The sequence below is a fragment of the Fusarium redolens genome, assembly GCF_020744475.1.
Source record: "Fusarium redolens strain MPI-CAGE-AT-0023 chromosome Unknown BKA55scaffold_9, whole genome shotgun sequence".
NCBI classification, from domain to species: Eukaryota; Fungi; Ascomycota; class Sordariomycetes; order Hypocreales; family Nectriaceae; genus Fusarium; species Fusarium redolens.
Genome location: NW_025763672.1, coordinates 1092930 through 1117570, shown reverse-complemented (window position 1 = coordinate 1117570; position 24641 = coordinate 1092930). Strand labels below are relative to the sequence as shown.

General features: G+C 47.3%; 7 protein-coding genes across 7 annotated transcripts; 3 read left to right on the top strand and 4 right to left on the bottom strand.

Annotated features, from left to right (window-relative positions):
* Nucleotides 1-104: 104 nt before the first annotated feature.
* Nucleotides 105-2103, top strand: BKA55DRAFT_513003 (Alg9-like mannosyltransferase family-domain-containing protein; the record flags this gene model as incomplete). Its single annotated transcript, XM_046187856.1, has 4 exons — nucleotides 105-178; nucleotides 244-502; nucleotides 558-977; nucleotides 1024-2103. 4 exons carry the CDS (start codon nucleotides 105-107, stop codon nucleotides 2101-2103), a joined length of 1833 nt encoding a protein of 610 aa, XP_046048671.1.
* Nucleotides 2104-3253: 1150 nt separating this feature from the next.
* On the bottom strand, nucleotides 3254-6105 carry BKA55DRAFT_388903 (uncharacterized protein). The gene is made up of 4 exons (XM_046186004.1): nucleotides 5983-6105; nucleotides 5766-5923; nucleotides 4980-5694; nucleotides 3254-4930 (listed from the first exon to the last, which is right to left on the bottom strand). Exons 1-4 carry the CDS (start codon nucleotides 6004-6006, stop codon nucleotides 3479-3481), a joined length of 2349 nt encoding a protein of 782 aa, XP_046048670.1. The 5' UTR covers nucleotides 6007-6105; the 3' UTR covers nucleotides 3254-3478.
* Nucleotides 6106-11784: 5679 nt separating this feature from the next.
* On the bottom strand, nucleotides 11785-13285 carry BKA55DRAFT_540291 (uncharacterized protein; the record flags this gene model as incomplete). The annotated part of the gene is made up of 2 exons (XM_046190244.1): nucleotides 11785-13157; nucleotides 13213-13285. The coding sequence occupies 2 exons, from the start codon at nucleotides 13283-13285 to the stop codon at nucleotides 11785-11787; spliced, it is 1446 nt and encodes a 481-aa protein (XP_046048669.1).
* A 1292-nt stretch (nucleotides 13286-14577) lies between these two features.
* Nucleotides 14578-15754, top strand: BKA55DRAFT_570217 (uncharacterized protein). The gene is made up of 3 exons (XM_046192987.1): nucleotides 14578-14813; nucleotides 14866-15571; nucleotides 15619-15754. Exons 1-3 carry the CDS (start codon nucleotides 14769-14771, stop codon nucleotides 15723-15725), a joined length of 858 nt encoding a protein of 285 aa, XP_046048668.1. The 5' UTR covers nucleotides 14578-14768; the 3' UTR covers nucleotides 15726-15754.
* Nucleotides 15755-15942: 188 nt separating this feature from the next.
* BKA55DRAFT_690980 (uncharacterized protein) lies at nucleotides 15943-17491 on the bottom strand (the record flags this gene model as incomplete). Its single annotated transcript, XM_046199591.1, has 4 exons — nucleotides 15943-16647; nucleotides 16695-16895; nucleotides 16952-17153; nucleotides 17202-17491. The coding sequence occupies 4 exons, from the start codon at nucleotides 17489-17491 to the stop codon at nucleotides 15943-15945; spliced, it is 1398 nt and encodes a 465-aa protein (XP_046048667.1).
* Nucleotides 17492-18739: 1248 nt separating this feature from the next.
* Nucleotides 18740-19363, top strand: BKA55DRAFT_388829 (uncharacterized protein). The gene is made up of 2 exons (XM_046186002.1): nucleotides 18740-18990; nucleotides 19171-19363. The coding sequence occupies exons 1-2, from the start codon at nucleotides 18892-18894 to the stop codon at nucleotides 19300-19302; spliced, it is 231 nt and encodes a 76-aa protein (XP_046048666.1). The 5' UTR covers nucleotides 18740-18891; the 3' UTR covers nucleotides 19303-19363.
* A 60-nt stretch (nucleotides 19364-19423) lies between these two features.
* Nucleotides 19424-21075, bottom strand: BKA55DRAFT_540288 (major facilitator superfamily domain-containing protein; the record flags this gene model as incomplete). Its single annotated transcript, XM_046190243.1, has 4 exons — nucleotides 19424-20555; nucleotides 20607-20812; nucleotides 20863-20907; nucleotides 20959-21075. 4 exons carry the CDS (start codon nucleotides 21073-21075, stop codon nucleotides 19424-19426), a joined length of 1500 nt encoding a protein of 499 aa, XP_046048665.1.
* Nucleotides 21076-24641: the final 3566 nt, after the last annotated feature.

Below are 24641 nucleotides of genomic sequence, written 5' to 3'. Positions count from 1 at the left end.
TACCCACCCACATCTTCTCTACCCACTCACTATGACATGACGGCAACATTCCTTTCCTTGTAAACCTCCATCAACTCACGTCGACATCGAAATCGACAGCAACGATGGCTCCAGGTACAGCTCAACAGTCGCAACAGCGGCAGTTTGTGCATCCAACTGCTAGTCATGCCAAGAAAAAGTATGTAGACTACCTATTTCATCCCACTTCAAGAGCTCTACTGACCATGCCCTTTCTCAACCTAGAGCTCCGAGCGCATATTCTATGCAACCGATTTCCGCGTTTTACTGGTTCTTCGGTGCCGCTCTCGTATCTGCCTGGTTCGCCCCGATTCAAGATTGCGATGAGACGTTCAATTACTGGGAACCGACTCATTACTTGTCCCATGGCTATGGTCTTCAAACGTGGGAATATTCTCCAGACTATGCTATCCGCAGCTGGCTCTACATCGCCTTCCACGCCATTGTCGGCAATGTGCGCCGAATATTTCCTCACTCGAACAAGGTGAGTTTTATACGATGAAATAGACAGAAGAGATCCATTGACGCCGAATCTCCAGGTTGCTGAATTCTACTTTGTGCGGTTTGGGCTAGCTTTTGTGTGCGCCATCACTCAGACGATCCTCTTCATGGTCACTAGCACTACGCTCAACAGCCGAATCGGCCTTTTCTTCCTCATCGCAACTGTTGCCAGCCCCGGAAACTTCCATGCGAGCACTGCTTACCTTCCATCGAGCTTTGCAATGTACCTGGTCACTGTGGGAGCTGCAGCTTTTATGAACTGGCGAGGTGGTCTTAAGACTTCTCAGGGCATGTTCTGGTTTGCTGCTGCTGGCATTCTGGGATGGCCCTTTGCCGCTGCGCTTTGCGCGCCCTTTATGCTCGAAGAACTCATCCTGCTTGTCTTTGGTGATAAGACGGCGTTGTGGGAAGCATTTGTTCGCATTGGCCGTGGTGTAATTTCTGCAATCTTGCTTCTTGTAAGCCTCATGTTTCTCTCCTTCATAATCGATCTAACAAATCTAGGCCGGTGACTACTTTGTGAACCTCTTCTTCTACAAGAAGCCAGTTTCTGTGACATGGAACATTGTCAAATATAACATCTTCTCATCAAACCGTGGCCCAGAGCTATATGGAACAGAACCTTGGACATTCTACTTCAAGAATCTGGCGTTGAACTTCAACCTTTGGTTTGTTCTGGCTCTTGCTGCTCTGCCTCTCTTCATACTCCAAAAGATCATTTCACCATCTGGCCAAGGATTTCAGACCGGGTTGAGAACCGTTGTGTTTCTCTCCCCTTTCTACATGTGGCTGGCTATCTTCAGCGCACAGCCTCACAAGGAGGAAAGGTTTATGTACCCGGCCTATCCTTTCCTTGCGCTCAACGCAGCCATTTCTCTTCATATGATTTTGACTGCTTTAGGCAACTCTGATCCTAGGACCCTTGTTGGAAAGATCCCTGCAAAGCTGAAGCTCCTGGTTGTTACCATTACCATGATCCTGTCTATCGACGTCGCTCTTTTCCGGGTCTACGGTATCTGGTCCGCGTACTCTGGGCCTATGAAGATTTATTCTCCTCTTTGGGAGGGCGCAGACAGCAAGGAGCCCATTGGCCGCGAGGAGGATACTGTCTGCTTCGGGAAAGAGTGGTATCGTTTCCCCTCATCTTACTTTCTGCCCCGGGACATGCATGCCAAGTTTGTCCGCTCCGAGTTCAGAGGTCTTCTGCCTGGTGACTTTGCTGAAGCTGAGACTGGTTTCGGCTTTTGGAGCGGCACTTGGCTTCCTACGGCGGGTATGAATGACCATAACGAGGAGGATCTGGGCAAGTACACTGAGCTCCCCGCGTGCTCATTCTTGGTCGACACTCAATACCCAGAGAGAAATGGCCCTCTGCCGCCAAACGAGCCCGACTACATTGCAGACGAGAAGAACTGGGAAATTGTCAAGTGCGAGCCCTTCCTTGACGCTGCCAAGACACATATGCTCGCAAGGACCCTTTGGGTTCCTGATGCGTCCTTCATCCCTGACAAGTTCAAGAGAAAATGGGGTAGGCACTGTTTGTTGCAGCGAAAGAAGGCTGCTGAGCCTGCTGCGGCTAGCTAGGGAGCTTCAAGATTTTTGCAGGCGAGCGACTGCGTTGTTGACTAAAAGATAGAAAGTACTTATCTGCCAGATAGATGGACCAGGTCCAATAAAATTGGATAGTACTCAAACAGCAATGCTCATGCATGCAGTGTGTGTCACATCACTTCAGGTCTTATTCCTACCGCCTGCTGTAATACTCTTTTCCAAACAAATAAGGCGAGTGAAGGCCTCGAAATCCTTGATTTCATCACATCCAGGCTATTTTCAGAGAGTCATTGTTGCACACAACGGCAGAGCCCTACTTTGCAAGAGTGTCTGGTACCACCAAAGGCATGTACCTTTCCGAAGAGCCTCAGGTACCGGCTTGTAGGTTATAGTCATTTACTCGTGATGAGCAACATTATTCCTTGATATGAAGTTCTTCGACCAACCAACAGTCATTGGCTGATTATGAGTATAGAGTCGAGTACTCGCGAATGAAATCTTGGTACTAAGCCGGATGGCTGGTCAGTACGATCAACCCTCCACATTCTCAAGTTCGGACACGCGTCTTACCTTAGCAATAATCTTGGCATTAACTCAGTGCTTTAAGCCCGGTTTGGAGCAACCTACTCAGACGACAATATCTCGTATATCATTTCGTATGTCGGCCAGTCGTATTCTTTATGCAAACACTTCACACCTGCAGCCTTCACAATAAGGAAACTGACAGGCAAGTTCAAATGCAGGCAGTCTTGGCATAAAGCACTCAAGGTATCTAATGCTGAACAAGAGTCGCACAGCTGCTGCGGGATTGATGATATCCAAGACCATTCTCGTAGCCCGCGGTCAGGCCATGATATCAGCGGCACATTTAAGCAGAGGTAGATTAAAGAAAACAAGCTTGAGGGACTTTGATGGTGCGCAGACCAGTCAAAGTGCTACTGCCAAGGCGAAACGGTGCTTTGATAAGAATGATATCATGTGTCGATGTTAGCTTGTGATAGGATCTAGTGTAATGGAAGCAGAGCATAGCAGCACGGATATGCAAAGGGTGTGGTTGTCGTTTGCGGGGAATGCCAGATACAGGGTATTCGTATCAGAATATGCATCGTGAGGAAAGCCTAACTTTCCCATGGCTATAACTCTCAGATAGCCTTCCATACTCAATTGAGCATGTGATCCTATTGAAGTAAATTGGAAGAAATTTGATATAGAGATATATCACCGATTAATTGTCGCTATCGAATCAGCACCGAATATCAGTCCTAGTAGTGTATTGTACGTTTGTTCCGCATATATTCCACCAAGATCCAGTTCGAGAACACGGGCAAGGAGAGTCAAGTCCGATGTATTGCCCTACAACAGCAGAAGCACCAATAATCCCGTAAGCAGAAACAAATTGAGTAAATAACTAGTCTTCCATATCGAAAACAGAAATATCCGCTCCTGTGTTTAGAAAGTCGAACGTGAACAAAGAGTCATCTTCAGTTCGTGAACCATGATCAGGATACACTGTAGGAATATCCAGGTATTCCTCTTGGCAGGACATTCTTGGTCTCTTGGTGAGGTGATCTGCTTCCTCAGACTGTCGCTTATGTTGACCAGGCCAGGCCATTAGAACTGGGGTGTTGTTAAGCCCAATGCCTTGACCCACGTCGCCAAACCACGATGAGCCGCTGGCCGAGTCCTCCAATGGCTGAGTAAATGGTAAGAGAAGAGAAGAATTTGAGACGGCTTCACTGATAGAACTAACTGTTGAAAAGTTCTCGGGACCTGGTGGTGTATCTCTAAAAGAACTAACCACACTCTCCTGTAAAGAGCTGGATGATCTTGTTGAATGAAGAGTCGGCAGCTCGTTGAAGGCTAAAGAAGGGGTGTTGTTTGCTTCAGGCGATCGTTTTTGGCGTACAACTCGAACCAATAGACCCAGGATTCTACTGAAACTTAATGCGAGGTTATCAATATGGGCTTGTTCGGCAGCCGTCGCAAATCGATCCCGAAGAGCTTCCAAAAGTGATATTTCCTCTTCTGGCCGACTGGGGGTGCCATCCACCTCTCCTATTGGCTCCAACAAGATGCCTTTAGCAACCATGAACGCAGCCGCTAGTGGGAATGTTGCAGCCAACCGAGGAAGGGCTGATGTCGCATAATCATCATTTTCGGATACAGCGGGTTGTGTTCGAGAATTTCTTTTCGTCTTTCTTGAGCTAGGTTGGTCGAGAGATTTGTGTTGTCCCAATATCTCTTTCAAAGTCTCAGAAAGGTGCAAATCTGGCTTTGTAGTTGTGGCTAGTAAGAAGACAAGACAGCATGCTTTGGCATCCTTGAAAGGATGAGTGGATCTCATGTCATCATTGTCTTTGCTTAAGCAGATCCTTGTTGCGAAGAAAGATAACATGAGAGAGAACGTTTCAGCGGATGTCAAAGTCCTCTGCATGATGCTATGAGTTGAAGACCACTGTTCCAATCTCTGTTGTAGCTGTGCTAGGACCTGGTTATGTCTCGAAGGATGCAAGCTGGGTGCACCAGCGGCATGGAAGGCCTGATAAACTTCATCCTGAAGCTTTGCAAGCTCTAGGCGGGCTAACAAGTCGGGTATTCCTGTTTCGGCTTCGTCAAAGGAAGGGGGAATGCCGGAATCATAGCCTGGTAGCCAGGCCGTAGACCCACGGAATATTGCAATATTTTTATCTCTGATATATAATGATCGAAAAACTTTGTGTCGTTCCAATATGTCTTCGGGTGGAAGGTCATTGGAAGATGCATTGCTTTGATGAAGGCCCATGGTACGAGCCAACAGACAGGCTTGGGCGAAGACGAGTTCCGCAAGGGAAGTCGTACTGTACTGCTCGGCCACATAACTCTGCCACCAGTCAGTTAAGTTTCACAATAAGAGCCAAGATGTATCTTACCAAAAGAGCAAGTGCCTGGACATTAACAAGCCTTGGTGTTAAGAATACTCGAGGGTTGTTGATGGCCATTTTTAATGTCTGTAGGAGTGTTTGGACAAAGTGGCTGTTGCCCTGGATTGTGGGCTCTTTTTTGATACCGAGAAGAACAATGACATTGAAACAGACAGCCCAGCCTTCGTCTGCAGGCCCAATGGGTTGTGAATAGATTCGGTCGACATGGGGTTGGAAATTCGATCGCACAAAGACATCAGTTGCATAATCGACGTTTTTAAAGAAAGGACCGACGACAAGGTTGAGAAACTGTCGAGGTGGGAGACATATACCGACAGGATGAGACAGCATGTCTAAGTGAGGCTCATTGCTTGCCTCAATAAGCATCTCTTGTAACATCATCTGCTCAGAAACAGCATTTTGTCCAGAGCTATTGTTCTCCGAGACACAAAATAATGGATTGTCATTAAATTCCTTGCAAAGGGCATATAGAGAGCATGGTCCATGATAAAGATCAAGTGATTGTGATGTGTTTCGGACAATATGACGGTTTGTGTAAGGGATTGCTGTCGAATCCGTCCCAGAATGGTTCTCGGGGATCCATTCTTCAGCAGGAAGGGATAAAGATCTTACACTACTCCCACCTTTGACAAGTGATGTCAGGTCTGAGAGATCATTCTGGATGCTGTGCAGCTGGCCTTCGAGAGCCTCGAAGTTTTGACATCTGAAACACAAACAGGTTTGTAAGCCTTTGTGCACCAGTCGTGGGGGAACAAATGGCGCTTCCAGACTCACAAGAGTTTGACATGATTGACACGCTTGCCGGGAGACGAGTATCGACACTCAACACCGTCTCGCTTGCAACTTTCACATTGCGGCCGTTCCCTTCCACATCTAATCTTCCGTGCTCGACAGTGCGCACAAGCCAAGTCATGTGTAGACCACATTTGCGGCTGTTTTCGTTCCAGTCAGTCAATGCCTCTTAGCAAGATCGATGATGTTTTTGACAAACCTCTTTGCCCTGGTTGTTCCACATTTCGTTCTTGTTTACCGATTAAAAAGATTCAAAGGCTACGGGGTCCCATCGGTTTTCAATAAAATTTTCAAGGATATAGATGAGTGGCCAAGTACTGGATGCATTCAGTCATTTGACAGGTCTGAAAGAGGGGGAGCAGGCTCGTTAGGAGGACAAGAATTGCGGTACGACAACCGATATCATTACGTGAGAAATTATCTTAGAAACAAGTCAGCGAGAGGTTCAAAGGAACGGTTAACCTCGAGAAAGTTGTGGAGGTCTTGTCTCCCCCACGGCAAGACAGTGGCTTGCTCGCTGGCATAATGATGATCAAGGCCGCGATACCGTCAGCTCCATCGGTACAAGCACACAAATTCGTGTACATCCACGGGAGCTTAGTCGATGGACTCGAGGTTACACACTTCGTCATATCGTAGGTAGCCCCGGACGTCTTTGCCTGGTTATTGGTATCGATACATCTTGAGTGTGGCCGCAGGACTCGGGGGCGCCGCTTTGATGGCGGCACAGAAATGTCTTGCAGAAAGTTGGCGCTAGAGTCTTAACAAGGGGGGAACTCGAATGCTCGTGTCTGTAACGAAATAAAGGATTACAGAGAAGAAGCCCTCCATTGCCAACGTTTTGATGGAGGTTGAGATGCGTGAGCCAAGTTCGGCGGTCAGTTTCACCCGGATCAAAGGAAGGTAGTTACTTACCTCTTACCTGCCTTGATAAGGTAGTACCTAACTAAAGCTTCTCCTTCCAAATCAATAGTAACTCAGTGTATGGAAATAGCGGGCCAAGCACCCTCCTTCTGGATATGTACTTTATGACTTACACAGGCCCTCAGAATTACTTAAGCTTTTGCGTCACATCAACCTCGGGCTTCAAGACCTTGGCACTTTTGTCCTTTTTCACTTTCCATCAACAAATATTGAACAACTAATTGGAGACTTTACAATTTTCGATTTGACAAGGATTCTCCGTTTTTGCATACACGAAGCAAACAACAGCCTATGATAGTTCGTGGTGCGCATCCTTGCCGCTGCGGGCCAAAAAGCTGAAGATTGCACTGCCGGCAGATGTTTTACGCACTTGCTACAGGACCAAATATGGCGCTATGCATCCTTTGACAGGCATTCCTGCATCTTACAACGCCTGGTTTACTCTGTACACGCCTCCATTTCTCTGGCAGAGAAATGGCCGAAGAAACCGTCTGCGAGCGATGGAATACGCAATCAATCACCTCATGCCTGTCCTGGTTTCGAGTTGTGAGAACCCAAAGATCTAGGCCATCGAACCCTGAGTATCGACGTAGTAGCCAAACTTCTTCCCCATGTCCTGTGCTACATTGTCGAGGGTCTGTCTTTAACCACTCAAAAGCTTAATTCAATTCTTGGCCACGACTCTATTTCTGCGACTGGAGAGAACGATACGAGAATCGCAATTGGACAAACTTTTGCGACACGGCAAGGCTGAGCTGCTGTTTGTCATTCCGAAACATTCTTCAAGTCGAACCAGTCGGAACTGCAGGCAGCTTAGTATGACAGAGCCGCGCACCGGGGCGGAGTGTTGGAATGATGTAACACTGAACATGCTGCAAAAAACGATAAGCATGAGCACAAAGATGCCAATACCTGCTCACCGAAAACTTAGATGGTTGGTTTCACCATCTGACAATGGCCGCAGTCTGTTATCACAAGCAAAGTAGCTGCCCTCAAGAATGTTTCAAAGAAAAAAATGCAGTCCAGGGCAGGATTTCTGTGTAACAGCACGATCAAGGCCTCGTTTAATGATAGTTCCTTCAACGTCCCGTGACAGACTTCCAACCTCGGGAGTGTCACAGAGAGACGTATTGGATGAGCATCGTATTTGGAGCCGTCTTACCAAGAAACGAGGCAGGCATTGAGGAGACAAAACGGAAACTTTGTCAGATAACCAGAAAGACCCCCTTGTTCTCTCCTCATGGATGCGTTGGAGTGCCACACGGGGATCTGGTCGCGGGATCCTTGCATGCTGATCGACAGCCATTACAATTCGCATTGACAATGACCAGAAGGCTGTTTTTGATATCCCCAACGAGGATATCTTGAACTTCTCGAAACTTCTATGAGCAAACAGGGCCCTGAAATCACGGCGACGGCCAGCTGGCTTGAATGATGTGGTCAGAATCAGACCAGCACCGCCTGATGAATAAACTTCAGATTTGGGCTTATCAAGCACGTCAGGACCGGCTGTTCAATGTCGAAGCGACGAGTCCTCATTTTGCATATACGGCATGCTGCTCATAGAATGAACTGATGATGATAATCACCAATATCTCCAATGTTGCCGCAATGGGAAGATCCACCACGTGGAAACGAGGCCGAAGTCTGTCGGGCACGCCAGCACACATTGGACCCAGGTACTGTGAGCCGCCACCAGGAAGCCAAGGATCGATCATGCGTAGGGGGAGTTGGCGGAATTGAGGGTGTGGTGGCTGACAATTTACAACATCACGGCAACGACCAAATGAATATACACAACTACATCGAAAGAAACATACGGACTAGGCGAAGATGAATACAGTTTCATCAGTCTTACTCCCACAAGCCATAGGCACCTTCTTCAAAAATCAGCATAAGTGGGGATCAAACGTTCAGCCATGCCGAAATGCCGACCGCCGGCTTACACGGCCTTCCTGATACATCGGTACGGGTTGCGTACATTACATTTGACGGAGTAAATACCCTCCGCGCTACAACGGATGAGGCTTACGCGGGAACGGGCCGGTCTGACGCAAGATTTGGGTTTTCTCTACCGGCCTTGGAAGTGTTTCCGAGTGGTATAAACACCCCGACGGAAAACTAGTCAGGTTGGGGATAAGAACTAGCCGGGCACAACCTGGGGTTGGAGCCAGTCGGAGATATGCTTACTCCTATGAAATGTCACGACAAATAAGAAAGCCGCAGGAACAGGGTCTAAGCCGCGAGGCCAGATCACGGCTTACTCGCTTAGCCTTATGAACTGGTCAATCAACGCCAACGGCATCGATGCCATTGCTGACATGAGGCCTTGATCATTTCACAATTACTCGACTAGGCAGGTAACGACTCTTGGTATCGAAACGGAACACAACTTCTAAAAAGGAATTGTTGCTCAACCCGTCGGAAGATTTCCCTGAGAGAATGATAACCTACAAGGACACTCGTTGTGGACAACACACTTGGCTCTTTTCGTGACGATCGTCGGTCAAGTTTGAGCATGTTTATATCAGACAAACCTCATCGGACTTTGAGCCTCGGTATCGGGCTCTCGCGCTTTCTTCCAAGTCCGAAGGTTGTTTGACGCATATCAGCTGATGTGGCGTGTATTCTGATTGCCTTTGGAAGACTCTTTATTGCCAAATGTCATCTAGGCGGTGATAAGCTTTTCGCGCTTTTGCCCTATAGCATTACATGTCACCCAATCCTCACACATATTATTCCTTATCTTGGAAAATCTGACTGAAAACTCACACCCTGTGGGATGAGTTCTTTTGTTTATTCAAGTCAGATTGGCCGATAGTGGAAATTATAATGAGTTACATAGGCTTTACTGAGAGAAGCATGAGGCCTGAGTAACATCCAGTTGCAATTTTGGTGGTCGATTATGTATCAAGCAACCAACAGATATATGCTTATCATTTATGTTACATACTGTCAGGATATTTCGATAAAACCCGACGGTTCTTATTGGATTTCTTCGGTCTTATTACCTGGCAGATTTAAGAGAATGATATTGATGCCAAATATAGTTCCCTTGTTGCCAGTGCACTTGCAACGGACTTGGATCTAGGCACCTGGAGAAATAAGGTAACAAGCCTGAATCTGTCCTAGTTCAATCTTATGTCCGCGAAATACTCACGGATACAATCAAATATTCGTCCTGGACCTCGAGGTCAGTCTTACAATATCAACAGCGAGGATCTAGATGCTATCACTAGAAGATTACAAGCCCCTATCGCTTTAACGAAGCGGTCCACTACCACCCACCATCGCTTCGTAAATCTGGAACTCGTCTCTGCATAGATAATGCAATGTTTGCTTTCAACAGTTGCTCCATGAACCCCATGTCTATCTCTCTAAACAATGTCACACAAGATTGCGCGCGACACGGCAAACTCATTCTCGCCGATCCCGATACTCTGCACAACTCGACCCAGAGACCTTCCGCCTTTCGAACACTAATGGCCATCATATCAGTAATCCTAAGCGGAAAACAAAGAGACTAGACCTTCCGGGCTGACGAGATGCGCCCCCACGAAGAGTTGAGTGGCAGGGAGACTGACGTGCATATCATTGACGGGATGCTACATTGTGATGTCACGACACAACTGCAAGAGTTGGCGGGGAGATGCCAGTTGATGCATGTTTCTCTGGATGAATAGATGTTGTGGAGTGTTTTTATGTAGTATCACCGAGGAAGTCGTCGACGGTCAACGATATCGGAGATATTCGACCGTCCAGTTTCATATGTTAGCGCCTTCAGTTGTCTTTAGTAAGTGAGTTTAAAATCTATGACCAAGTCAACGGCTACAGGCCACTTCTTTACGGCAAGTAAACCAATAGAGCTAGGTGGTATGGGAACTTTTGCTGCAAATATCTCTACCATGGCAGCGGAAACCATCCGCAGTCCTGACAGCTCAGAAGCACAACAGAATGCAACACGATGATCTTGCTGCTTGCTGTCTATCTTTCCGTATGTCTGCAAGACTCATCTTGGCAATGATCATAACTCTTCTCCCCGGTCTCCCAAAACTGTCAAAGCCCCGGTTGGAGAAGTAACAATGAGGCGTTGTTTAAGCTACACACTGAGACATACAGACGGCATGATGTCGGCATATGTTGCAGCTCCGATATAATACGGATATCATATATTCAGTTGTATTTAAACTGAAACATCAATACTCCCGGTGGTCTATTGTTTCGTTTGTCTTTGTTAGGGTATACCCCTGAGCAGGCAATTCCTGTATACTCTATTCCTAACCTGAAGGCAAACTACATTCTGTGTACAGGAGGTTCTCGTTGTACTCCTTTATCGGAGATTATATGACACAGCATAGCTCTCTCCTCTAATTCAGGGTCCACCCAGCATAACGTCGTATAACAAAAAAACCTTGTCTCTTCCCTTCGCCATCACTTGCCCTTGTAACGTCTCACAACTTAGCGGCGATCTAGAGAAATTCGCTCTTCTCCTTTAATCGGCGGTTATCCGATGGGAACTCTATTTCCTATCTGTCCAAGGTGCCGAGTTACACAATCTGCTTCGTGAGAGGATAACCCCATTATCCTGGATGGATGACACTGGGAAAAAATGATGTGCTTATCACTGCAGATGTTTCATATGTTAGATCGACGATCATATGTTTGTTTTCTGGTAACATGTCTCAGTAAATCATTGGGGTAATTGATTATGCCGAGGAACGATGTTGATCACTTGGCTCATGTCATGGCTATACTCAACGCAACACGGAGCCCAACACATGTATATTGCTTGACAAAATGAAAAACCAATTATGGACGATCCAGTTCTTAAGGAAAGACTTCGAGTTACCAGTAACACAATATCAAGCAAGCTCCCGGTACGGCTCCACGATGTACTTGTCCCATATCAGCCACACCTAAGTCGTTTGAAACCCCTCCATTATGATACCGGACCTTCAAATACAAAGGAAGCATGATCCGGCTATCTCCTCATCTCCAGTTACATTTCAAAATCATCACTCATGAATCAGAAACGGACTCTTTTCTATGCCATTAGTAGTAGGCCTAATTAGATAGTCTAAATGGCTGAGGCAGTGGGTTCCTCAGTAGCAGTGCCAGTGTCCGTAGGACCAGCCGCTGAAGGCGTAGGGGTGTCATCGACGGGAGCGCCATCGACCGCCGTTGTAGTGGTAGCAGCTCCAGTGGCAGCAGAAGTAGGATCAGAAGAGGCCACTGCTGGTGAAGACGTAGGGTCTGAAGCAACAGGAGCACTAGAAGCACTCGTAGTGCCCACAGGTGCTACTACTGTAGTTGTTGTAGCTGCGGTTCCAGCAGCAGAGGCTGTGTCTGAGGAGCTAGAGGCTGGTGAAGCGGCGAAAGGAGACGCAGGACCAGCGCTAGGGCTTGCAGACGGAGTAGCAACAGTGGATGTTACAGTGGCAGTAACAACTACTGTAGAAGTTGAGTCGACAGTATCTGTCACTACAGAAGTGGCATCGACAGTCTGAACCTCAGTGCTGGTCTCTGTGGATGTGACATCGGTGGGAGATGCAGTAGCTGTCACAAAGACGGTCTGTGTTGTTGTCACTGTGGACGTACTTGTGTCGGTAGCGTTGACAGTTGAAGTAGTGAAGACGGTGTCAGTCTGCAAAGCTGTGGCCGTGGTGTTGACTGTGGCAGTAGTGTTGACAGTCGAGGTCACGAAAGCCGTGTCAGTTTGGAAAGCTGTAGCTGTGGTATTCACTGTTGCGGTAGTATTGACTGTTGCGGTAGTGAAAGCTGTGTCGGTTTCAAATGTAGTGGCTGTAGCGTTGACCGTTGCCGTTGCAAACGCTGTGGCAGTAGTGTTCACAGTAGCAGTGGTAAAAGCAGTCTGAGTCTCAAAGGCTGTCTCTGTCGCATTGACAGTGGAAGTCTGAGTGATGGTAGTTGAGTTTCTGACGAAGACGACAGTTGTAGCTGTAGTCGCGTCGGTTGATGTGGTGAAGTCAATCTCTGTGGACGTGAATAACACCGTAGAGTTGACTGTAGCAGTCTCGGTGTTACTCTGGACATCAACCTGAGTGGTTGTGAACAGAACTGTATTGTTAGCAGTTGCAGTCTGAGTGCTGGTAACCTCGTCTGTCTCCGTAGAGTTGACAGTTGCAGTTGTGGTGGCAGTGGTCAGATCGGTCACAGTCTGGACCTCGATTGAGTTGACAGTAGCAAACTGAGTCTCTGTGGCGTTGACAGTTGCGGTATTGGTCACAACAACAAGATCCACCTCTGTAGAGGTTACCATGGCCGTTAAGTTAACAATGTTGGTCTCAAGCACAGTGTCCGTCAATGTTGTAGAGTTCGTCACCGCAGCAGTGACAGTGTCAGTGGTAGTAGTCGGGGCGATGAAGACACTTGTGATATTCAGCGTCTCAGTAATAGTCAGCGAAGCGACGAAGATACTTGTGGTGCTTCCTAAGACGTTCTGTAAGTAGATGCTCTGTATTTGCATGACTCTTTTGCTACTTACTCGGTGGGCAGGGGACTGCAAGGGCAGGCTCGGCTGCCAGAAGGCCGAAGCCCACCAGGATATTGAAACGCATTGCTTCGGAAGAGCTGTGCCGTGTATTAGAGGTTCAAAATATGGTGCTAGAGAAGAATGGATCTCTCAGGATTCATGAGACTTTATAGAAACAAGGTCACTTGATTCTGCGAGTGGGATTTCCTTCTCCGGTCATGTTGCGAGTTGAGAGCCATGGCGTTTACTTCCCCTCAATGATCAGACCATCTGGAAAGTGATTTCTCCATCATTTTGAGCCTCAAGTCTTTTTCCGCCAATTCTGTGCCTTCAATGAGCGTTTGTATTGAATAGATGCTCAAGCCCTGCGCGTATTGAGTTGGTGGAGGCATCGAGATGGCGAGGGGGAGTTTCTGGTTTGGCCGAGGGTAGATTTGATACGGCAAAGAAGCTGATGTTATGATTCTATCAAGAGTGAAAGCAATTGCACCATATGTTGAGGCTGAACTCTGAGGAAGACCCCATGCGGAAATGTTGAGCTTTTGAGTCTCTTGAGGATCAGTTCCAGATTAGAGGCAATGGCCATATTTTGATAGAACTATGCCGAGACCTACCGTAGAAATATATGGAGTGCCATGGGTCTTAGAGTCTGTATTCATATGATGTTTAAGTTCCTCGTGGTCGTGAAGCTGAAGGTTGAGGCAAGGTTGAGGTTAAACGGATTAAAGTGGAGTGGCTTCCGGCCCCCGTTCCGCTCCGGCTTCCGGCTCCGACATTTACATCCACTAACCACTAACCATACAGGTATCATAATGGTGCTTCTAAATCTCAACAGTCAGATCCAGGAATCACCATTCAGTTCAATGAAGAATTGAGGTTACGCCTGCCCTTGTCATTGGATGCACGCTCGTGTAAAGGACATCTCCATTGGTTGTTATACTTCCGGGTTGGCGCCAAACATTCAACTCCATGAAAGCCAACAGCCGCGCGGTAAATATCAACAGACTTAATAGCCACTTGCCGTTCTATTGAGGAAGTTAAATTGTAAAAAAGTCAATGAGGGGGCTGATAATTTCTATCAAGTTCGCGCTCTCCAGATATGGGTGGTGGAGTTGATGTAAAGGCTCCAGGGTGAGTATTTACAGGTATTCGGCATCTTTGAACTGGCATTGGCGGCGAGAATAGAATTTATCAGGGTTATCTGTTTAATATAATGGGAGGATTCTCTATTGAGACAAGAGTCGATAATGTTATCAACTTATCAAAGGTATTTCGTCATTCGGACTTGCGGATGCTGACTAAATTAGCCTGCCCCTCCCCCACGTTTTAGGACATTTAATGAAGCTGTCACCCTCGTCTTGAAGCTGCAAAGTTACACCCAACATATCACCGCCAAGAACTCAGAGTCCTCATCAACGCCCGAATTTTCCTCCATTGAGTTTAAACTACGCCCGCTATTTATCAATTACTCTATCATTAAGTTTCTGGTCTTTGTGGATAAAATACTGGCTGTTTAATCCTATCGCCACCTTTATCTTATCCAACCTGAGCTCAGAGAGCCATAGTCTATGATGACGCCTCACGACAGCTTCACCGAGATTTTACCAAATGAAGTGAATTTCCCCAGAAAATATGAGACATTTTAAGGAATTAATTTTCTTTTAGACTCTCACCTCAATCTTGGCTCCCTTCTCAACTCAAGATTTACTCTCTTTTGCTCCGATTAACCGCCGCATCTGCTCTCTTGTCACTCGTCTCGTTCATCAACGCCTGCTCCAAGCTGCCCTTCTTCCAGATAATAAGCTTATTTTAGAGTGTTACCATCCAAGCGACCAGCTTTACACGCCTTATTTGGCATGTCGTTATCAGGGTGTCGCGGCGCAAGACGGTCAGCCCATTAGTGAAGATACGCCCGAGTTGTCTGATCTGCGATCTTTGTATGCTTCCTACAAGCCAGTCTTTGCACCGGAGAACCGCAGTATCAAGAGGAGCCGAAGACGTCCCACGGAGGCGCAACCCTCTGATGATGTTGAAGATGATACCGCCACTCAAGACGTGAACCTTGATGATGGAGAGATGTTCTCCCAGTTGTGTGCTGTTACGAACCTTGTCAAGGAGGGTCCAAGGAGCGGACTATTCATAAGCCATGTTAACATTGTCGATGGGGTCATACGCGTTTTCCGAAAGTGGCTCGCCAAAATGGCTAGCAGACAGGATAAGTCTCAGTCCGACTCAGAGAACATTATCTGGATTGATACGCATAACAACGTTGGGATACGATTCAGCGTTGCACCGGCAGCATCTGAAACGATGCCACTCATCTCGGGTCCAGATGATGATCCGCCAGTTCACTACAAGCTTGTGTATGAAGGTATGATTCTAGTTCATCATTGCTCGGTATGTGCTGATCAGTGGTAGAATTGCTCGTACGGGCGAGTAGTCTTCTCCTGGCTGTGGAGCAATCTGCGGTGCAGGAAATTGGAAACTCTGGAAAGACCCTTGTGATTCACGGTGCTGCCATGTAGCCAGTTACAAATACAATGAATTATTTCTACATGACTGTTCCTCTTTGAGAGTTTAGAGACATGCTTCATAGTCAACAGTTGACTCATCAGATTCCAATTATCGTCAAGTCTAGTATTCTAGTCTAGATTGCGATACACATCGCCACTCATCACAAGCCATAAATCTTCTCAGCGTACATATAGGCAGACATAAGAAAAGTTCCTTTCTAAGCTCCCCTCAAAGACTCGCCGATCTCTTGCCCGGCGCCTCTCCCATTCTTCGCAGCTCAACGTCACTACCGGAGTCTGTGTCGTCCAGGAAACTCTCGCCGCTTCTTCCAACATGCTCATCATGCTCCGCCCGCATCTCAATCATCTCTCTCTCCAGCGCCTGAGGCTGGCGTAGATTTCTGTACCATTCTCTAAGGGGTCCTCCACTCGTTACAAAGAAAATGACCGCGTTCCAGAGTCCTTGGAGGGGAAGGACGGCGGCTGTGGCGACGTGGTACTCGTAGGGAGATGTACCGACGAGCCAGCTGTGGATGCGGTTCAGACTGCTCGGGATCCAAGTCACCAGCACACTAAGGGCGAAAAGGAAGCTCGTGCGTAAGTAAGCCCGCTTGATAGGATCGTCGATGACGAATCTGTTGATGGTTCGGTTTGTCGCTGATGTTATGCGACGGAGAGGGGACATGCTAGTTCGCTCTCTGCTGTTAATACCAGGAGATATAGAGGTTGAGAAGTAGTGACTGTGAGATCCCTGCACAGTATGTGGTTGCTCGTCGAATGAGACTTGAGGTGACGATGGACCAGCAGTGTAAGCGGGCTTGGGCTCACTGGGGAGATGGTTCGCTGAAGGTGTTGAGTGAACGACCTGGACTTCGGTGACGATAGTGCCGTAGAAACAGTCTTGAGGGACCGAGAGGAAGTCGACTTGACGTTGCTATTCACTGTCAGTAGGGATTTCATATGCACAATGAACACACTTACAGCTTGAGGCTGGAGTGGTTCAACATGGGCTGGCTCTCTGCTCTTGGAGGCAGTCAAACTCTTGAGTTGGTTCCGAGTATGGAAGACATGGTAGCCAACCATGAAATAGAAGATGATCGAACCAGCGATACAAACCCAGACGAGCATATAGTAAGTGTATATACGGATTCCTTCCCAATCCTGGTTAACCCAGCACCAGATCTGTCATCATGTCAACAATAATGCCCCTTTGTTTTGAATCTTGAGACAAAACTTACAGTGGCCTCACCAAACACAAGACCGCGGTTCGGGTTTCTAACCAGAAGCAACGCCATGGCAATAGCAAAAGGGCCACCATAACAAATGAGACAATATATCCACCACCATCTTCGGAACGAGTCGGGCTTGGCGCGGAAGAAGAAGACGAGGAAGACGTTGAATGCCATGGCCAGAGACCACCAAGGATCAGACTGCATGAACCTAAATGAAGTCAGTGATAGCCCAAGGAGAATATGAGAGGCAACTCACATATGGAACATGAAACTCTGCGCCTGGCAAAGAGGCGAAGCGACACCTAGTTCCAAACCATCCAAGGCAATGATACTCGCACAACTCGCACCAACATTCGCGACGCTCGCAAACACGATGAAAGTGTTTTGAACATTTCGAACTTTTGGCACGAGCGCATACGCGATGAAGATACAGAGGACAGCGACCAAACTGACAGAGCCTCCTATGCGCTCAAACAGCACCAGCGTGGTCCTCTGGCTCGGTTCGAGAAGCTCCACGCCTCTTCCCGCAATGAACTTGTAACTCATTTTTTAATTGTTGATGTTTTCTCGTTTCCCGAGTCCCGAGTAAGGGAGAGGGGAGCGAGTGCAAGAAGCAAAAGATGTTTGATGTGAAGCAAAAGAAGGTGGAAAATGAGGATGAAGAGAAGAGAGCGAGAGAGAAGGGAGTGAGGAAAGGTCAAGTGATGCCCTTTTTGCGTGACTTGTTGTTCAAATGTGGAAGACAGGAAGAGAAATGAGAGATAGCACAAGAGAGTGAGTGAGAGTGAGAGAGGGAAAAGAGAAGAGGGATAACAATGGTTGAGTCGTCCAAAGAGGCCAAGGTCGAAGCGTCGTGTTACATTAACGCGATGCAAGCACCCGTTTCTGCCGTTGCAGTTAGACGAGGGATCTTTTGCCTCTTATGTTTTTGGACTGTGAGAGGATGAATTCTCGAGAAGCGAAGATCATTTGTGGTCTCGACAGAGAGATATACAGACTGCAATAGCCTGCTTGATAGAATGTGTTAGTTTGACTAAACATATACACAATCTCTTGGCTATGCAACTTGCCTTTTCTCAGCCGCCAATCTTTTCAAAGTGTCGTCCTCCAGGAGAAAGGAATATCAGAGAGTGAGTGAATGTGTGTCTTTTTCCGAATTATAGTCTTGGCCAAGGTAGGTAGGTAGGCTTTGCAGTGTCAGTGACAGTGACAGTGACAGTGACAGTGACAGTGACACTGATGGCCAAAGCACCCTCTCTCTCTCTCTAGACGACACAACGCAACTCGAGATATCCTATCTCGAGGATCAAAATGTCACCAACTGTCACGCTCGCCTTGGCCAACACCAACTTTATACCATCCACCAACACTCATTCCCCCAGAATCTCATCCCCAGATTTGTCCATCTCCCGTTGATAGTTTCAAGTTTCAACCAGAACGGTTATTCCATACTAAAAGCGGTGACTCGATATGCTAATACTCGAGGGCTTCTATGCCTGTTGGTCCTCTCTACGATCCAAACACACAAACAAAAGCGCCCCTCGAACGAGTCTCGACGTTGCATCTTCCACCCCGCGATTTGAGGCTTGGCCTTGGCCTTGGCATCGCCTGTGCGCTTCGCTAGTCTCGATCTCTAAATAGATGACATGGTCCCAACTTTCAGCCTCCCCGGACTCGGGGAGACCTAGCTTCTCCTGACTCAACTAAACTCACACAAATCAAGGTGACGGTCTAGCAGAGCTGACATTTTTAACCAAGCTTTAGCGCGTTTCAATTGCGGTGAGAGAGGGAAAAAAAGAGAAACATGGGCTTCAACTTAAAGGCTAAAGCTGTAAGCTCCCATGGGCTGAATCAGAGTGTGACATCACCAACGCCTTTCTCGGCGCAGACTCGAGCTCGATTACCCTGCTGAGGCTTGGATCTCTATCGTTTGGAGCTGCCAAATTATGAAACGTGGCGGGTGGCTGCTGCGACAAACAATGGCCTTGATCCAATTACTCTACTCTCCTTGGCGACTCGATGCTCACCCACGCACATCTACTACTGTATGTCTAATGTCTGTGTCTGCATGGCATAGGCTGTTCTATTTCAGGTACAGAACCAACGTGGTATATAGGTCAGTCAGCATGTCCAACTGCATATTTGCCCTGTTTGTTTGCTTCTTTGCTCTGGCTGGCTGAATCTCAAATCAGGCTCTGGAATGCTATGCTCACCTACTTTTCTAGAACATCCAAAGCCCATTCAATTGGCTATCTGAAAGGCAAACTCGCAGCACAGTTTCTCACCTGCAGCTCTCACATGAGAGAATTATGCACACAGCCGTCACAAAATGCAGAGAAAAGAGACAAGTCAGGTAATGGGTCGATTGAGCTCAACGCCACTTTACAGTCTAGGTACCAAAAGAGCTCCAAACTATAACCCTGGATAATATCATCCACTACTAACAGTCCTCCTATTTCTGATGTATCGTAAACATTCTTACAGTGTGTAAAGGAAATCGGGTCGCTTATCTCCCATCTCATGAATCTCCGCCTCAGACTTGCCCTCCACTAGGTGATCCCGCTCACCAGCCAACCGCGCCTTGTTCTCACGCGAGAGCAAAACATACATGAGAAGACTTCCACAAAAGATACCACCAAACATGTATCCAAGGACGGTTCCATGTCCTGGGTAGAATCGTGGGCCGTTAATAAAGACGTTGCTGCTCACAACACCGTTGAGGTTGCCCCATCCTATGACAAAACCAAGAGTGATACCTCGCTTGTAAACACCCTCGACATTGTTGGCTACCCAACTAATTGTGATTGGAATGACAGGGTAGATACCCAGTGCGCCCAAGAAGCAACCTGTGTACTGCACAGCAGGGTTGGTAGAAGCGATAAGCATGATGAAGCCTGCCATACCAACAGGGGCAGCACATAGGTTGAAGATGCCTCGCTTGTTGAGTCTGTCAGAGTAGATACCAACGCAGATAGTAACAACTGCGGCCAAAGCGTAGGGTGGTACGCTGAGCAGCTGGTTCTTGACAACTTGCTTCTTGTCGGTGAAGGCCATGTTCTGGATGATGGTGGGCAGGAAGACGCTGAAAGAGTACAGGGGCATCAGGGGACCCATGTAGATGAGCATACCGCAGTAAGTCTTCCAGTCGGTGAGGGACTGCCAGAAGTACTTCATCTTGAATTGTTCGTCCTGTGCAGAAGATTGCTTGTCGGCTGCGAGTCGGTAGATAACACGAGCGCGTTCCTCATCAGTGAGAAACTTGGCCTCGGTAGGGAAATCGTGGACCATCCAGAACGATATGATGCCAACAACGATGGTCATGAGACCTTCAAGGATGAAAATCCATGCCCAGCCAGCAATTCCAGAGACGCCATCCATCTTCTGGATAGCAGCAGCCAAGAGACCACCGAAAGAACCGGCAAGAGCTGCAGCTGAGAAAAACCACGCGGCACGAGCACCGAATTCGGATCGCTTATACCAGCAGGAGAGGTAGTAGTTAATTCCGGGGAAGAGGCCGGCTTCTGTGACACCAAGGAACCATCGAGCAGCCATGAGGCCGTCCCAGTTTTTGACGAAGCCCATTCCCAGCATTGAGGCACCCCAGAGGACCCTGAGTACCAATTAGTTTTGTGTTAGTGGTCATCTAAGGATTCAAACTTACATGATAGCAGGGATGAAGATGGATGGCTTGGACCACTTGAGAAGGACATTGGCAAGAGGTTCAAAGACAGCGTATGAGATGTAGAAAATGGTCAAAGTCGAATTGAACTGGTGAGTGTTCATATGCACGTCATCAAGTAGACCAGCGATCTTTGCATTTCCGATATTGGTTCGGTCGAGGAAGCAGATGAGGTAAAGAAGGCAGAGCTGGATTGTGGTTAGTAGGTTACATGTTATATAGTGCAGAGTTGTCATACCCAAGGAACGAGTTTCATATCAATCTTTCGAAGTAACTTCTTCTCCTGGAACCTTGTTAGTGCATGTCATCAAACATTTGTTTCAATAGAACTTACAGCTTCCCTCGCCTCTTCCTCAGTAAGTCCAGCATAAGGGTCATTAACACCGGCAAGATCAACCTCCGAAGTGGAGGCCTTCTCCTCCAAAGTTTCCTTTCGATCGTAGTCGCTCATGATGAGAACTCCCAAACAATCGAAGAAACTTGACAGACAAGGGTTGTAGGTATCGTAGGATCACACGAGAAGGTGAAGGGTAGAAGTAGGGCCGGCTTCTAAAAAAAAAAAAAACGTGGTGGGAAGGAACTGACGGAGGACAAGGATGCAGAGAAGCAACCAGCCGAGACAGAAGAGGAGGAAGGAACCTAAGAATGGAGGCTCAAAAGAGGAGGAAGGTGGTATCTGAGCAACTTAATCTCGTCAATATGAGAGACAGACAGAAGGAGCTATAGGGCCAATTCAAGTAAGGTGATGAACCCTAGACGCGGGAGTGACGGTGCAGGTGCAACAAGGGGGAAGGAAGGAAACCCTCTTATTTGCGTAGTATCAACGAGGCGAGAAACGGGAGAAAGAAACAAGCAAGAAGAAGCAAGTTTCTAATTCTGATCCTATTTCTGTTCTTGATGATAGTTGTAAATGCTTGTCTCGACTGTTCTGGTAGAATATCTTGTTCGGAAAACATGGGGAAAGTGGCCCTTTTAATAGTCAATTATTTAACCTCCCCAGGCTTGAGTTTATCCTAGGAAAGCCTCACTTCTCAACGTATTAGACCCCTAACTTGGCGTGTGGAGAAGTTGGGCGCCCACGTTTCTCGTCTTGAGCCAACGATGGAAGGATGATGGACTTGATAGTGCGGAGAGAAAGGAATTGGAGTAGTATGCAACCATAACATAACCCTTGAATTCCCTTGTCTCCTCCGTTTGTCCGTCCGTTTACTGCAGCCGACTATACTAACCGACGAACCACATGTCAGAATCCTTCTCGATGTATCTCTCCTCCACATTAACAGGGTATAAAATCTCTTATGTCTCAGAAGGGGAGGGGTGTAGAGAAATACTCAGCGCATGACAATCTTGGTCTTCTTTTCTCTTTTGCGGGGGGGCTTGGGGTACCATTGCAGGGAATACAATCCTTGCACGCATCAACTTACATTGTCCTTGACTTGATATGACTTGACTTGGGTTGACTTGAGTTAGTTGAAAATCATTATGGAGCCCGGCAGATGGGTCATGTAACGCTAAACGTGACGCTCTTTTTTGTCTCTTCTTTCCTTGTGTTTCCGAGGGGCGGCCACGCGAGATGGCGCTCTGAGCGTGTCGGGCCATGTAACTCATGTGCGAGGTGTGAGCCGTGATGAAGGGAAAGGTGAGAGGGATAGAGAGAGAGTCGGGTCAAACTAGCGAATGATCCTTAATTGGTTTACAGTGCAGTAGATCATCAGGGTTGGTGTGTAGTTTCGTTAGTGTGAATCACTAAAGGAATCTCCAATGCCAAGTTGAAGTTTATTTTCTCCAACTTTTTTAGTGATCAGCGCCGCGTCTTCTGCGGACTAGATACAATTGATCGGTGTACCTGCACCATTATTTCGAAGACTGTTGAAATCGAATCGTGCATGGCATCTCATCTCATGTAATGTAATGTAATGTCATGTCATGTTACTGTGTCTCCAGATGAAAGACCTTGTGTTCAGAGATGACGGGGGACGGGCCATGTCATGTCATCCCATTCTTGACACAGACGCAAACATGTCCATAAAGAGATTCACAGATTCTAATTCTGGGGTTCACTGATCATCAACTGTTTGTTCGCATCCCTACCTTACCTATCTTACATCGGATCCGCTGTTTATCACTATGCATTAGGTCCAACTATCGGAAGCACGTCTTTCAAAACTAACCTTGTATCCCCTCATCAGTCCCAGTTTTTCTCTCTTTCGTTCGCTGCTCTAAACACGGCCAAGACTTTGTATCTCCATCTTCAACGGCACTTTTAGTTGCCCCTCTTCTCACTGCCAAACCAATAGTCAACCTCTGATATGATCAGTCTTCAAACAAGATCTTCAGCTAGGAACAAGGAAGAGATCATGGCTTCATTCTAGCCCTGTATTCTGATACTAACAATTAACTAGCAAATCATGTCAAACATCTTTCGAATAAGCCCCAACGAATCAGACACTCTCAATATGTTTCGTGATACAAACCAATCTCCAAAAGGCTATTCGTTCCCTCCTTTAGTCTCCCTCCCATATAGCACGGTCCAGTCCCGGTGTTTGCTCCGCACGCTACGGTCTTCCCGCCGGTCCCGCCACGTTTTGGGAGTGACATCGCCTGGAACATCAGCCCGCTAAAAACATTTTGGAGATGGTTTAGCGCTAGGGAACCTGCATATGACGCTTCATTTCTGGAACGTGCCCTAGAAGCGAGGAAACCAGTCTGTCCAGTCGTGCTCTTCTGATTCTTCAGCCACGCCGTTGATGCCGTTATTACAGCATATGAAAACAGGACAAGACGGTGAATAGAGGTTTTCAGCTTGGGCACGTACATATTGAAATGAAGATGTGCAAAGTGCATTATAGTTTGACTGAATATACATCTGTGGCTGCTTGGTAATGAGACAAGCAGAGGGTTATCTCTCACCGGTCAAGCAGTTCAAATATCTATCATATTTCCACTTATTCTAGGCAGCAATGATATACAATGCATTACCAAGTATCAAGTAATAATTAATTGTATTTTGATATGATAACAGCCTCTCATCATCTACGATGTCCTCATGTTACCCCATCTTCCCCGCAATCTTCAACTTGGACTACCCGTTCCCCCACTCAAGCCATCCATACCAAAACTTCAACCATCTCCAGCTTCTCCGCAGATCCCATCAAACTCAAACTCTCAAGATACAATACAAACCGCGTCATTCTCGTCTGTTTTCCCCCGCCTCTTGTTTCAAATCCTCAACTCCTACTGGCTCTTCAATCTCATCCCCTCAGGGATCTTTGGAGTGGTCTGATGGAAGGGAACCGGCAGCGCGGAGGCGAAAGCCCGTGAACGCCGTAGCGCCCGGCTTAGTCCCCGGTAGTTGAACATTCTGGATGCCTTCTCCAGTGAAGTGAAGTGATGAAGCCATCGCGGCCGCCGCGGGAGCCAGCCACACGGAGATCAAGCGCCGATTCTCTTACCTCCACACGGCTCCGGATCTCCCCGTTAATGATATTTCCCCAGAATCGCTTCATGATAGACCAGGTATTCCCCAGGATCTGAGTATCTCAGTATGACTTCCGGACGGAGATGCCTCCACATTGTGAATCTCACTTCCCCACGATTGTTGATAATGTATTCCTTGTTGTTCAAGATCCTGGGGATGATGCCACAGCTTAGTGAACTAGGCCGTTCAAGGCCATTGTAAGCACTTGACTCAGAGTACTATGAGTAGGTATCGTGGATGAGTAAATCGAGACGACACCATCCAGCTTACAAGGTCCTAGATCAAAGGTAAGGAAGTTGTCCGAAACTCCGAGTGCCTTATCCTAGAAAACAGCCCATTATTAGATGTACTATCGACTGAATGTAACCACAATCCTTTCAAGTCGGGTTCTTCTTACCGAGTCCTTGGCATTGGATTTCTCGACAGCAGTCCTCGGCCGGCGTTTGTTCTTGTTCTGTATTTCCAGCTAGCAATTTCGAGTCTGTACTCCTTAATCTTGAAAACATATCCTTTCAGTCCATGTTTGCGTTTAATATATT